General features: G+C 44.0%; 1 protein-coding gene and 1 long non-coding RNA gene across 8 annotated transcripts in view; one reads left to right on the top strand and one right to left on the bottom strand.

The window, feature by feature from the left end:
• The window catches only part of HK1 (hexokinase 1), an 85,605-nt gene that overhangs the window by 27,390 nt on the left and 43,708 nt on the right, over positions 1 to 14,507 (top strand). For all 3 annotated transcript variants that reach the window (XM_053311465.1, XM_053311464.1, XM_053311463.1), the window contains one exon: positions 7,912 to 8,074. In XM_053311465.1, the coding sequence (XP_053167440.1) occupies positions 7,912 to 8,074 (163 nt within the window). The remainder of the gene's footprint in view (positions 1 to 7,911; positions 8,075 to 14,507) is intronic.
• The window catches only part of LOC128351709 (uncharacterized), a 39,898-nt gene that overhangs the window by 13,355 nt on the left and 12,036 nt on the right, over positions 1 to 14,507 (bottom strand). For all 5 annotated transcript variants that reach the window (XR_008319991.1, XR_008319989.1, XR_008319990.1 and 2 more), the window contains exons 2-3: positions 7,901 to 8,130; positions 5,688 to 5,789 (exon numbers count right to left, since the gene is read on the bottom strand). This is a non-coding gene — a long non-coding RNA (uncharacterized LOC128351709). The remainder of the gene's footprint in view (positions 1 to 5,687; positions 5,790 to 7,900; positions 8,131 to 14,507) is intronic.

A 14,507-nucleotide genomic window follows, 5' to 3' on the forward strand; every position in this document is an offset into this window, starting at 1 on the left:
AGATTGACTGGCACAAAGCAACCCAGTGAGGTTGCCCCTGCTAACTTAGCAAAGAGGCACCTTTCAAAGTGGTGGTTCTCTTATACTTATCAGGGAGAGAGCAATTGGCCGTATCCAACCCCAGCACAGCATCCTTCCAGTGGCTCTTGCTGGTATTTACCTCCATGTTTCTTTTTTAGCTTGTAAGCCCTTTGGGACAGAGAACCATCTTATTTATGTATTCTTTATTTTTCTATGTAAACTGCTTTGGAAACTTGTTGAAAAGTAGTATATAAGTAGTAGTAGTAGACTGAGTGGAGATTCAAAACCATGTCTTCCTACTTTAATGCCAACATTCCAGGCACTTACACCATGCTGGCTAACGTATCCTCATCTTTCTTTAGCATTACTGTAGCATATTTTGTTAAACAAAAAGTAATGTCTGTGCTCGCTTCAGCAGCACAAATACTAAAATTGGAAGAAAGTCCTGTCTAGGATAAAAACTGCAATCTGAGGTGTTAACAAGGTCAGTGATCACATCAGTGCAAACATCCACATTACCTGCAAGGTTTATCTTGCAGGGTTTGTTTTCTTTGAGTGTATTGCAAGGCTGTTCTAGATGTAGCACATTCAAATTTGTGCTACAGTTGTATCGACAGAATACTAGCTGAGTACAAAATTTAGAAAACCGTGTAAAGCTAGGTGTCGAGAGTGTGCTTTGTTTTTATAAGTCCTGTGATGTGAAATAGATTTGCTTATCTTCCAGCTGTACCCTAGTATTGATTGATTTACTTTGATACTAGTTCTCATAGGAGTTGCTAAACTTTGGAAACATTTGAAAAGTTCTATGTTTTATGACAGGTGAATCTAGAATATGCACTTTTTAAAAGTAGCAGGTCACCCTTTTTAAAGTTCTCATATACTGTTTTGTGGAAAACTTTCTAAAAATGAACTCTGACTGATGTACCAAACATCCAAGAGGGATGTGGGCTTGCTACTTCTGTGTCACCAGCCCAAGGGCGGATTCAGAGGAGTGGCATGAGTGGGCAAGCACCCCCCCCGACATGTTTTGCTCCCCATTTCTGTTTTGGAAATCTAATGTGTGGGGCACAGCTTGCCTACCCATAAAAAACACTTTGCTCTTCTGTTCCCCCCTCAATTTTCTTTGGTGCTCCCAGCGAAGGTGGGGGAGGCTCCATGCCAGTGATGCTGGGCATCACTGCTGCTCCCTACTCCCATTATTCCCATTCCTCTTGGATGTGCGGCTCACTGTGTGGTATGTCAGCCACTGTGATGAACGGATACAGTACTTGTCAAATGGAGCATATCCAAAGTTGTAATTGGTATCGGTTGATTAGCCTGAAGAAGTTAAGTAAGAGTGTGTGTGTGTGTGTGTGTGTGTGTACACATACAAAATCATATACATCGTTAATGCACAAATGGTCTATTTATTTATAAAAGGGAGGATGGATGAGTTAAACTTGGATAAATTGAAACCAAAAATAAATATAATCCAGACATGCTAACTTGGGTCCCAATTGATACAGAGCATCAGAAAAATATCCAGTTTACATTTTCTGAAAAACCTACATCACTGCAGGCTCCTAAAAAGTCTGTAGCACTATTTGTGTCTTACACAGATGCAAACTTGAATGTGCAAGAAACTCAGCTAAGTGCTCCAGTCCCATGGAGCTTACCTGGGCTGTCCTGTCCTAATTTTGCTACTGCCCCCAAGTGGTTACTTACTGTACCATAAGACATTCACTTGCTTAACATACCAGTGTAAAGGTAAAGTGTGCTGTTGAGTCTATGTCTACTCCTGGTGACCACAGAGCCCTGTGGTTGTCTTTAGTAGAGTACAGGAGGGGTTTAACATCGCCTCCTCCCACGCAGTGTGAGGTGATCCCTTTCAGCATCTTCCTATATCGCTGCTGCCCAATATACATGTTTGCCATAGTCTGGGAAACATACCAGTGGGGATTCGAACCGGCAACCTTTGGCTTACTAATTAAGTCCTTTCCCCGCTGCGCCATTAGGTGTCTCGGTCAACATACCAATGTACCTACTGTATTTCCTTGTTTTTGTATGGCCAATAAATGTGGATGCCTGTTTTCCTGCTTTAGAAACTACAGTGATTTTTTTTTATAAGAAAGAAGGTAAAATGAGGGTAATTCTAGAGATTATTCATTCGACAAAGTCTCATGGTTAGAGATTTTCTGATGAGGGAACATACAGTCACTCAAGGGAAATAATCATTCAAGATTATTTAAGACATGAAATAACTTTGAACATATTGTACTACTCGTATTTAGGTTTTTGCTGTTTTACATGGGCTTTCATGAATAATCTTGAATGACAAGGAAGAAGTGCCAGGTGTTTGTTAATCATACCAGGTTCTTTGTACTCATTGGCCAGAACATAGCTACCTCTACCATTAATGGGGTAGAATATTGCCGTGATGTTTTCTTTTTCTTACATCTCCACAAGTAAGACTTGGTGGTGGTTTTAAAATGAAAGCTAAGGGGCTTTGAATATCCTGGTGGGGGTGGGGTGGGGCGGGGCAACCCTATGCAGCCCCATTTATACTCTGGGAAATATGAGGAACTCTTAGAGAATCCTCAGATTATTTGCCTTCCAGCAGTTGTGAATAGGATAAGCTATGGAGGGAGAGAGAACAGCTATTGTGCTGACCTGTTAGAAGACATCCACATGTTTATTTTTATTTATTACACATATATACCATTTAACAAAATATCTGTCGATAAATGCCTTTTGACATCATGGAGTGCTGCAAAGTGGATGTGAAGCTTGCTGGTTAAAATGGATGTGAATATCCATGTCTGATATAGACCAATCCATTCATCACATCACACAGTGCGAAGAAGTTGCATGGACTTAGGGGCAGGATTGTACTAGGGCCTAGGCTAACACCATACCATAGCAAGGCAGCTTAAACCTTTTCCAGCGCCCTCCTTTTTTGTGCAATGCTTACTGTTCAAGTGTGTCAGGTGTTATCTTAAAAATACCCTTCAGGATTGTCCTGTACAAGCCTTGCAGGTCTAAGTGTGTCAACCCATCTTAGATTTTTATAGAGTTACCTAAATCTGCACTGTATAGAATGGCAAAACTTTGTGTCCATGTAAAATGAATGCTATTTCCAGAAACTTGTTATATTTAGAAATCTGATATAAAACCACACAGACACACTGGCTTTTACAGGCTTAGAGATACAGCACATTAAGTAGAGGTCATAACTGAGAAGGCGGTTATTATGTGATGCTTGCTAAACTACATTTTAAAAACCATCACCCTTACTCTATTTGTAAATGATCTGACTGTATCAAGAAAAGGAATATAGCATTTTCAAATTATCTGTCAGTGGAATGCTGGAGAAGAATGTTGCAGGCATGTTTAAGAAATATATGTAGACGAGTTAATCATAGAATTGCAAAGTTGGAAGACTTCCAAAGGTCCCCCTGCTGTGGTGTAGCTTGTCCATCCCCTAAGCCTTCATAGGTGATCACAGACAATCCAGACCAAGACAAGAGCCAGATGCACCATGGGAGAGTGCCCGTGGAAAAAATAGCTCCTGATCAATTAAGAAGTAACCTAATGACAGGCTTTGGCTTAAAATTTCCTTTACATGAACAGCATCTTATTAATTTGGAGCTTCATATAGAATATGTAGCTTTTATCTTTAAAATGCTTTATAGACATTACCTCAGTAATCCTCACAGCATCCCTGCCAGTCTGTGAAGACAATACTGAGCTAGACAGACCAATGGTCTGACTCGGTATATGGCAGCTTCCTAAAGTAGGCCAGTATTATTATCCTCATAGTGTAGGTGTTTGGGAGGGCTGAGACATAGGCCTGATTCGGATTATCATCAGGTTGGCCAACCTGAGGCTCACCACATGTTGCTGAACTACAATTCCTAAAATCCTCAGCCAAAATGTCACATAGCCCCGAATGAGAATGATGGAAGTTGTAGTGGAATAACATCTGGAGTGCTTTGGGTTGTGAGTGAGCTGTAGCTTCCCCTCTTGCTTCCACCTTCTCCTCTTCTTCTGAACTGGGCCTGTGGCTTGCCTGAAGCTACTTGGGGAATTTGTCAAAGAAGATATTTAAATTGGGGATTTCCCCACTTCATAGAGCTTGTTGTTAAGCATAATTACTCAGAAGTATGGCCAACAATGTTTAACATTTACATGAAATTGCTGGAAGAGGTCATCCAGAGGTTTGGACTGAAGTGTTATGGATATTCTTTACCTGGGGCTGCCCTTGAAGAATATTCAGAAACTGTTGGTGGTGCAGAATGCAAGGGTTCTTTCTAGAACTGCTCATTCAGAGCATATTACACCTATTTTGAAAGAGCTGTCCTGGCTGTCAATTTGTTTCTGGATCCAATTCAAGGTGTTGGTTATTAGGGATGTGCATGGACCGAGTCTGGGCCAGTTTGGCAGCAGGGTGTGTGTGTGTGGGGTTACCTTTAAAGAGTGCAGAGGGTGCTCATCCTGCCCCCTGCCACACTTCCCTCACTGGTACTGTCGTAAAAACTGCTGGCGTGGGGCAGCATGGACCAGAAGTGGTTGGTGCGCATGTGTGCTGGTCACTTCCAGTCCAATGCTGGCTGGGGCAGCATGGAGGTATGCTGCTGCCCCACGCCAGTGATTTTCACAACAGCGCCAGTGGGGAAAACATGGTGGGGGGGATAAGCACTCTCCCCGCTCTTTAAAGGAAACCCCCCACCGCCAAACTGGCTTGGACCCAGTCCATGCACATCCCTACTGGTTATCACTTTTAAAGCCCTTAATGGTTTGGGCTGTGGATATCTGCCTGCTCCCAAGGGTTTCTGCCCATCCAACAAGTACATTGGAGGGGGCTTTGCTTTGCGTGCTGACATTGAGGGAGGCTGGATTGTCGGACAGGGGCTTCTTTGTTGCCTCCAGGCTCTCTGTGTGTGTCATCTTACATCTGTGAATGTTTTTAAAGAACAGTTAAACTTTGCTGGTGAAAATTTTACTTGAAGATAATGCACTCTGCATCTCTCATGTTGTAGCAATTTTTTTTTACATCGCAATTAGAATTCGTAGTTCATTGATTGATGCTAAAGTTAATGATTAAGTTAATGTTGAATGCTGGAATAATGTTTATTGTTTGTGTTGTTGTTTTGTTTTGGCCATTGGCCGTAAATAAAGTATCTATCAGTTAAAAATGTGGTCAGACTTTTATTCCTTAGAGGTTGCCAGTTCTCTCTGCTCCCCTATCTTTTTATGGCTGCTGCTTTGTGGTGTTTTTATGGTTTTTAATTGATTTTAATATGATTTTAATGGAATTTTATTGTATTTTTGGTAAACCGCCTTAGGATAGGAGCATAGGAAGCTGCCATATACTGAGTCAGACCAGTGGTCTATCTAGCTCAGTATTGTCTTCACAGACTAGCAGTGGCTTCTCCAGGGTTGCAGAAAGAAATCTCTCTCAGCCCTATCTTGGAGAAGCCAGGGAGGGAGCTTGGAACCTTCTGCTCTTCCCAGAGCGGCTCCATCCTGAGGGGAATATCTTAGGGTGCTCACATGTAGTCTCCTATTCAAATGCAACCAGGGCGGACCCTGCTTAGCTAAGGGGACAAGTCATGCTTGCTACCACAAGACCAAAATCTGACTAACAAACTGTTCCCTATGCTGAATTCCCTTTTCCTTGAACTTACCCAGTTCCTGAGGAGAATCAAGCTTCCTGCAATCCTTTCTTTTACTCCATAAGAGAAACCTCCATGCTGGCTTCAACCACGAGGAAGCAAACTCCATTGCCCCTAAATGAAATTAATATATACAAGAAAAAAGGAAATGTACCAGAATAAAAATATCTTAAGGATCCACATTTTTTTTAAAGTCAGTTATAACAAATTAAGGCTTGACTTATCTCGCTTTGCATGTAATGCGTCTATCTCATATATCAGTTTCACCTTTTAATTTGCATTACTGAAATTAATGAACTTTTGCACGATATTCTAATTTTTCGAGATTCACCTGTATACTCCACAGTTCAAACACAAAACCAACTTGGACATATAGTGCATTCGCAGGGGGGTGGAAATTAAAACCACAACACATGCCCTTCGTTTCACCGTTTTTATGCAGACCTGTTAGATCACAAATAAACTTGAGCATAGTGCATTTGTTTTTTTAAAAAAAAGTTTGTTCAGATGTAACAGTTCCACTGACATAAGGGAGCAAAGAAACAAGCTGGCCAGAAGAGAGAGCCTGTAACAGCAAGAGAACATTCTTTTCCAAACCTTGAAACAGAACTGTGACTTCTCTTCTGTCGGCACTCTGCTGCTGGTACAAATAGCATTGATCCTCATTTGGAAAACATGCCTAGTGACTGAGCCGCACAGAATGTCACCATCTTCTACTGTAACTGTTCATGTGTGTCTTGGAGTGGGTCCACTGTCTGTCATGCAGTTTGAGATCCCAGCTCTGCTTATGGTTCAGGACAGTGCTGTACGAATTACAAATGCTGTAAGAAGCACTGGTGTTGCACACTGGGCAAGAATTCCCAGATGCTGAAAGATGCATGTATGTGAGCATGTGATGTCTGCTCTTTTTGTGTCTGCTATGGGAAGCACCTGAGCAACATTGACATTTCCCATAGCAGTCCTAATGTGTGGAGCTGAAAATTACAACTTATTAAAAACAAAACAATCACAGTTCTAATCTTGTGATCTTGTCCAGAGCCTTTGGGACAGTTAAACGTATAAACACGCTAATCTCTTACTTGCCGAAACCTGTAGTTGTGTGCTGCCATTTGCTGTTTTCTTGTCATATATTTCCACTGCCCTCCTTGCAAAGTCTATTGGAGTAAGTTATGCTATCATGATTTTGAGGCTAGAGTTACAATATTGTGCAGCCTTTATTGCTGACAATAGCTGGAAAGCTTGGGGAGGAGCCACAGCTCTGTGACAGAGCACATGCAGAAGGTTACCAGGTTCAATTCCACAGCTATTCCACTTAAAGACGCCTGCTTGAGAGGGCACAGAGCCTGTCAAGAGTATATAGTACTAAGTGAAACAGACTGGTGGTCTCACTTGGTCTAAATGAATAAGAGTTCTGAATGTTCATAGTAATTTCACTTGGTGCAAAATGCTATGTGTCATATCTTCTGGCAGGTGAGCTACTGGGAGTAGATTATACCAGTGCACAGAGCCAGTGTGGTGTAGTGGTTAGAGTGCTGGACTAGGACCAGGGAGACCCGAGTTCAAATCCCCATTCAGCCATGATACTTGCTGGGTGACTCGGGGCCAGTCACCTTCTCTCTCAGCCTAACCTACTTCACAGGGTTGTTGTGAGGAGAAACTTAAGTATGTAGTACACCTCTCTGGGCCCCTTAGAGGAAGAGCGGGATATAAAATGAAATAATAATAATAAAATAATTATACTCATGTGTACATTGGTTCTGTATTGCTTTCTGGACTCTATTCAAGGTGCTGGGGTTGATCTACAAAGCCCCAAAGTCTGGGAACCAACATATCTCAGATACAGTCTCCACTCCTGTGTTAATCATGACCTTTAAGACTGATGGAGAACACCCACTTAGCCTTGCCATCTATGCACCATTCGGACTACTTGGGCACACAGAGAGGAATTCTTGGTTGCCCCTCCCATGGAGACTGAAGTTGCGGGATCTTTTGGAAGTATTGTAAGACTTTTCATTCAAACTGGCTTGTGGTAGCCTGGGATGGAGTGAAGGCTGGAGTAGGTCAAGAAGGTATTTAATTAATGAATTAGGAGTTTTGTGATTAACATGTTGTTACCCACCTTAGAATGGGGTGGGCTAAAAAATGGAATTTTGAGTAATTAAGCAACTTTCTGCTTGTGTTAACACAAACTGTGCAAATTCTAAACCTTGTGTGCTTTTCTTTACCTACTCCTCAGATTGATAAATATCTGTATGCCATGCGGCTCTCTGATGAAACGCTGATGGATGTTATGGCTCGCTTCAGGAGAGAGATGCAGAGTGGGCTTTCCAGGGATTTCAACCCAACAGCCTCAGTGAAGATGCTGCCTACATTTGTAAGGTCAATTCCAGATGGATCAGGTAAAGACTCCGGTTCCTTTGGTGTGCTCTTGTAATTTGCTGATGCGTATGGTTTCCTAAATTAAAAAAAACATCATTTGTTGTGTCAATATAATGAGAGTCATTGCCTACATATGCATTCATAAAGAGGCCCAGGTATGAATAAACACAAGTAGTACATGTTTGTAGCAAATAGAAACACTCTGGTGTGTTTGGTTTTGTGTGTGCGAGGAGGGAGGGGTTGAAAAATAAATCTCTTGGTCAAGTTCTCACTTAAGCAAGTGGCAAAGATCTTGGGCACATGTTATCTTGGGGACAGGGTGTGGTGTCTTGTACAAACATAAGAAGGTGACCATGGATTTTTCGTTAAAAGATATATATAGTTGCAATCTCTATTCAGCATAGTATTGCACAAATAAAGTTTTGGCAGGGAGTAAATGCTGTGATGGCAACTGCTGGCAGATAGTTTTAAACCTGGGCTATATTTTCTGTTAAGAAAAGGCTAATAATGGTCCATCAAGGCTTGCTCTGCTCACTAATTTACTCCTCACCCCTGCTAACTGAGCAAAGAGGCACCTTTTAAAAGTGATTCTCTTCACTGAGCAGGGGGAGAGCAACTGGCCCTATCCATCCCCAGTACAGCCCTCCCTCCAGTGGCTGTTGCTGGTATCTATCTTATGTTTCTTTTTTAGATTGTGAGCCCTTTGGGGACAGGAAGACATTTCCCCCCCAAAATATTTATATCTATGTACACTGCTTTGGGAACTTTTGTTGAAAAGTGGTATATAAATATTTGTTGTATTTGTAATTCCTTCCTACAGGAGCCAAAATTGAAAGGCTCTTGACCCTTCTCCCTCTACTCTGAACAGCAACTGTGGCTTTGGTAGGGCTCTTCTCTTATCACTCAGCTGAGCAGCTTATTTCCAGATGCAAGTCCATGAGAATGACCCATTGATTTCCATAAGGGGAGAAAGAGATTGTGTTGCTCTTCAGATTGGAGAGGAGGGGGTTAAGGAGTCTTCTGTATCTTAGCTTGTATAAAACAGCATGCAGTTCTAATAAGTCGAGGGCTTTGCTAAGGCCCCTGCTTCTTTTCACACCAGGGAGGGGGAGAGGTTCAAGAGTCCTTTGTGTTTCAAATCACATAAGAGAACATAGCTGAAGTGCATAATGAAGTGGGGGGAGGCCCTTGAGATTGGGGGTTATGCTTGGGGCCAGATGGGAACTCTGCGGCTGCCAGTTCCCAAAGGTATCCAACTGTGGTCCTCTAGCTGGTTTTGGCTTACAGTTCCCATCATCACAGGCTACTGGCCACTGTGACTGGGGAAGATGGGAGTTGTAGGCCAAAAACAGCTGGAGGGCTGCAGTTGGACCTCCCTGCCCTATCTTCATCCTAGACTGAACCTTTTGAATTGGAGTCAGTGGTGTGGCTTTCAGCCAGGGCACTAGTAGCAATGACTTGGGAGCCAATGCTTTCCTGTCATCCAGGGCTCAAGGGCCCACACACATCAGTGGGTCCACCCAACCAATCCCTGAAGGAGGGGGAGCACGTCCACTGCTGGTGCCCATTGCTGCCTGCCTGGCAAATGTACTAGCCTTGCCATGGGGCAAAGTTTTTGAGTGATGGTAGCAGCAGCAGCAAATGCCTTCCTTCAGCATATGGCGTTCTTGATTTCCCAGATATCTCAGATGTTCTGGGCTCATAATGTAATCTTTGATTTCCTCTGAAGGAAGATGCTTCCCAGTCCCAGGTGCCTTGGGGCGATGGATGGAATGTTTGACCAGGCGGTGTGTTGTGCATGCTCCCTACTTCCTTGCAAGCCCCTGATGGTGCCTGGCACTGGGAAAGCTAAGAGGGTAGTGAGTATTGCTCTCCTTCCGTACAGCTGCACTTTCCTAGTACTAGGCACCATTGGCGGGGATATTAGTGTCATGGATATTGAATTAAATCGCCCCATCTTTCCCTATATTAATTGATTCAACTAAGCCTAGAGATGATCAGATCTTAACCTAAGGCCTCTTTACCTGGAACTTTGTGTGTGTGTTTCAGGATGCTTGTGGATTTTGTAAAGTTAATCAATTCTACCTATCTAAGTTTGCTCTTGTTTCGTAAACATAAGGATTAGTGAAGGAAGTTTAAAATTTTCATGAAAGAGGTTAGTAATGAATTTGAGCTAAAGTAACACTAGAACAATGGAAGAAGTCTATGTGACAATTATAAGATTCAAATATTTTCTTAGCATATAAATCCTTAACTTTTTCATTTGAGAAGCACATAAACTTTGATTATAGTGTCCAATATCTTGTCTGTAAGGGGAGCTTAAAAAGTATAGTTCTTAAATCGGAACTTTTCCCATAGTTGAGGAAGCCATCCTTAACACTGGGTTGTGCACTGAGCATGTTCCAACAGACAAGACCTGACCTTTTGAACTGTAGGCATGGCTACCTTCCTGCGTGGAAGGCAGGCAATCCCCAGTTCCAGTCCTGTCTTGCTCCAGAACACTAGGCTGATTGGATTCTGGAATTTGTTTTTGCTTTTTTATTTGTTTTCCCACACTTGCTGGCATTATGATTCGTTCACACCCTGGGAGCCTTGTTAGAGGGTTCACTTTCCGAGGGCCCTTGTGCTAACCAGGAGGGCGATTCGCATATTAAGAGCAGGAGGTCCTCCAGAGGCCTTGCTCTGATTCTCCTTATTTAGTCATACATTTATTCATTCATTCGATTTTTATACCGCCCTTCCAAAATGGCTCAGGGCGGTTACAATTAAAAACACAAGCAATTAAAACCAATAACAATTAAAACAGAGATATAAATATTGACACCAATTAAAAAACAATTAAACTATCATAACAATTAAAACCCTGAAAACCAGATTACCATTAAAACTAATTAAAAACCCTAAAAGGCCAGGCCAAACCAAACAGATGGGTTTTAAGGGCTCTCTTGAAGGTCAGTAAAGAATTAAGATTATGAATTTCTGCTGGAAGTGCATTCCACAGCCCTGGAGCAGCCACAGAGAAGGCCCGCCTCTGAGTCGCCACCAAACGAATCAGTGGTAACTGGAGACGGACCTCCTCAGATGACCTTAACATGCAGTGGGGATCATGTAAAAGAAGGCGCTCTCTAAGGTAACTTGGACCCAAGCTGTTCAGGGCTTTAAAGGTAATAACCAGCACTTTGTATTTTATTTTTATACTAGTCATTTAGCCCGTTACATTAACGGGTGCTAGAAGAGTTGCCGGGCGGTCAGTCCTGTGCCTCTAGTAGGGCTCCGGCCGGGCCCGCCACCCACCGCCGCCCGTGGCTCCGGCCGGGCCTGCCACCCACCGTGGCTCCGGCCGGGCCCGCCACCCACCGCCGCCCGCGGCTCTGGCCGGGCCCACTGCTGCCCGGGCCTGCCGCCGCATCACCTGGCTTCCCCCGCCACCTCCTCGCTGTGCCCGGCCAGGCCCGCCGCCTCAGCTCCGCGGCCAACATGGCCGCCCACAGCCTGGCCCGCTGGTTCTCCTGGGTGTGCCGCCAGGACCAATCAGGCGCCCCCCTGCAGCCCAGCCAATCAGCTGGGCTGCCGGGATGCATTTTGCCACGCATGTGCAGAACACCCGCAAGAGACACGGACGCAGGTACCTTAGGGTTTTATTATATAGGATTGTATTTATTGTTAAATTTATATAAATTTATATACCGCCTTTAATTAAAAATCCCAAGGTGTTTTACAGCAGAAATTTAAACACAAGATGGTAAAAAAGACACAATTAAAATATTAAGTGAAAAAAACATTAAACAAATCTGATTTAAAAAGCATGAAAGCAATACAGAGTACAAAGAGCAGCAGCAGAGAATCAAATAAATGTCTGGGCAAAAAGCCAAGATTTTACACTCTTTCTAAAAGCTGTGATGGATACTGAGGAGCGAGTGACCACCGGGAGAGCATTCCAGAGTGTGGGGGCAGCAACAGAGAAGGCCCTGATTTTGCCTGGAAACATGTCGGCAGCCAGTGTAATTGTTTCAAGACAGGCATAATATGGTCTCTCCTGGTTGCCCCAGAGAGCAATCTGGCTGCTGCATTCTGAACGAACTGAAGTTTCCGGACTAAGTACAAAGGCAGCCCCATGTAGAGCACATTGCAATAGTCAAGCTGGGAGGTTACCAGCTGATGAATGAGAGGTCATTCTTCTCCAAGGAATGGGTGCAGCTGTCCAATCAGCCAAAGCTGATAGAAAGCACTCCTGGCCATTGCCTCCACCTGAGATACCAAGGTGAGGCCTGGGTCCAGGAGTACTCCCAAGCTGCACACCTGCTCCTTCTGGGGGAGTGTAACCCCATCCAGCACAGGAAGATCTAACTCACCCCTCAGATTCTGAACCCCCACAATGAGCACCTCCATCTTGCTTGGATTCAGCTTCGATTTGTTCTCCCTCATCCAGCCCATTACTGCCTGTAGGCAGGCATTTAGAGAATGAGTGCTATTTCCTGAAGATGAAAAGGAAAAGAAGATTTGGGTGTCATCAGCATACTGATAACACCCAGCACCAAACTTCCTGATGAACTCACCCAGCAGTTTCATGTAGATGTTAAAAAGCATTGGTGACAGAATGGAACCCTGAGGGACTCCTTATAACAGCTCCTGTTTTGAGGAGCAACTGTCACCAACCTCCACCATCTGGAATCTACCCGAGAGATAGGAACGGAACCACTGCAAAGCAGTGCCCCCTATCCCCAACTTCCCCAGGCGATCCAGAAGGATACCATGGTCGATGGTATCGAACGCCACCGAGAGATCCAGAAGAACCAACAGAGTCACACTCCCTCTGTCGATTCCCCGGTAAAGGTCATCTATCAGGCTGACCAAGGCTGTCTCAACCCCATAGCCAGCTCTAAAGCCAGTTTGAAATGGGTCTAGATAATCAGTTTCCTCCAAGACTGCCTGGATCTGGTTGGCCACCACCCTCTCAATCACCTTGCCCAACCAAGGGAGATTGGAGATTGGCCTATAATTATCCATCGCTAAGGGGTCCAGGGAAGGCTTCTTTAAGAGCGGTCTAACCATTGCCTCCTTCAGACAGGGGGGCACCCTGCCCTCCTTCAGCGATGCATTTATGATATTAACTAGGCCACCTCCAACAATCTCCCTGCTGGATAGAAGCAGCCAAGTCAGGCAAGGATCCAGAGAACAGGTGGTAGGCCGCACCGCCCCAGGCAGCTTGTCCACATCCTCAGGAGTCACAGATCCAATCTAATACTGCAAGAGGGATCGCTGGACACCTCCTCCATAGATCTTGCAGAAATAGTGGAGTCCAAGTCGGCCTGAATACAGGAGATCTTATTTGCAAAGAACTCATTAAAGGCATCACAGCAGAGCAACTCCGGGGACCGATTGGAAGTAGAAGGAGCAGAAACCAAACTCCCCACAACCCAGGATAGCTCCAACATTGGAAAATCTAAAGCCAGTGGTGCCCGTGGGTCCTAGCCAATCAACTTCGGAGGTCATGAGCATGTCCTCATGCGCAACAAGGACCCCTTCTTGCCTGATGTTGCCAAATGGCTTCAGGATTTTATTGCTAGGCAATGTAGCACTATCATTAATGCTTTATCCCCTACTTCAGTTCCTCCACCTATTCCCCACCCCGAGGTCCCTGCTCTGTCAAACCCTCCTCTGTCCCCTCCTATTGTTCCCAGGGCTGCTGCTCACCCTTCATTGTCTTCCTCACCTAGATCCAGCCCTGCTAGGCAGGCCATTCCTTTTGTGTGTGTGTGTGAAATCATTTTTGTTTATTAAAAAATAAAAATAGCATGTATACATCTCTTGAACTTCCAGAAATTATAAGTAACAATCCAATTATAAGTAGTAATACAAAAATTACAAGTAAGGATCCAAGATTCAACTTCCCTCCTTTGCCAACTCTCCCCCCTCATCAGATATTGCAGAGAACAAAGAACAATGAATTAATCAATCTCGTACTCAAGAAAAACCAAATCTAGGGTGTGGATGTTGACCAGATGCTGTACTGAAATTTATAAAAGGTTCCCAAGTTAGAGCAAGTAATTAATCTGAATTGTTCCTTAGATAAGCTGTAATCTTAGCCATAGAGGCATATTCCCATAACTTTAATAGCCATTCATCCAAGGTTGGTGGAAATCCAAGGAATTGTGGCTCGGCGTGTACTCACTTTTATTTTCTGGTCCCCCCAAAAGACAGATCTTGAAGGGCACCTCAACCGTTTCATCAAGAAGCGAAAATTTTGGATGGAGTCTCTTCACACAATCAAGGAGGCAAGAGCCCATAAAGATTTCTTGGCCTTGATTGGTCTGTCCGAAGCATACCTCCACATCCCTATCCTGCACATCCATCGCAGGCACCTTTGCCCGAATAGCTCACCTGAGGACACTCCAGGTACACCCATTTCTGGACAATCTGCTGGTTCGAGCATCTTCCCTGCCTCAGGCTGAA

Source organism: Hemicordylus capensis, chromosome 3 (assembly GCF_027244095.1).
Source record: "Hemicordylus capensis ecotype Gifberg chromosome 3, rHemCap1.1.pri, whole genome shotgun sequence".
NCBI lineage: Eukaryota > Metazoa > Chordata > Lepidosauria > Squamata > Cordylidae > Hemicordylus > Hemicordylus capensis.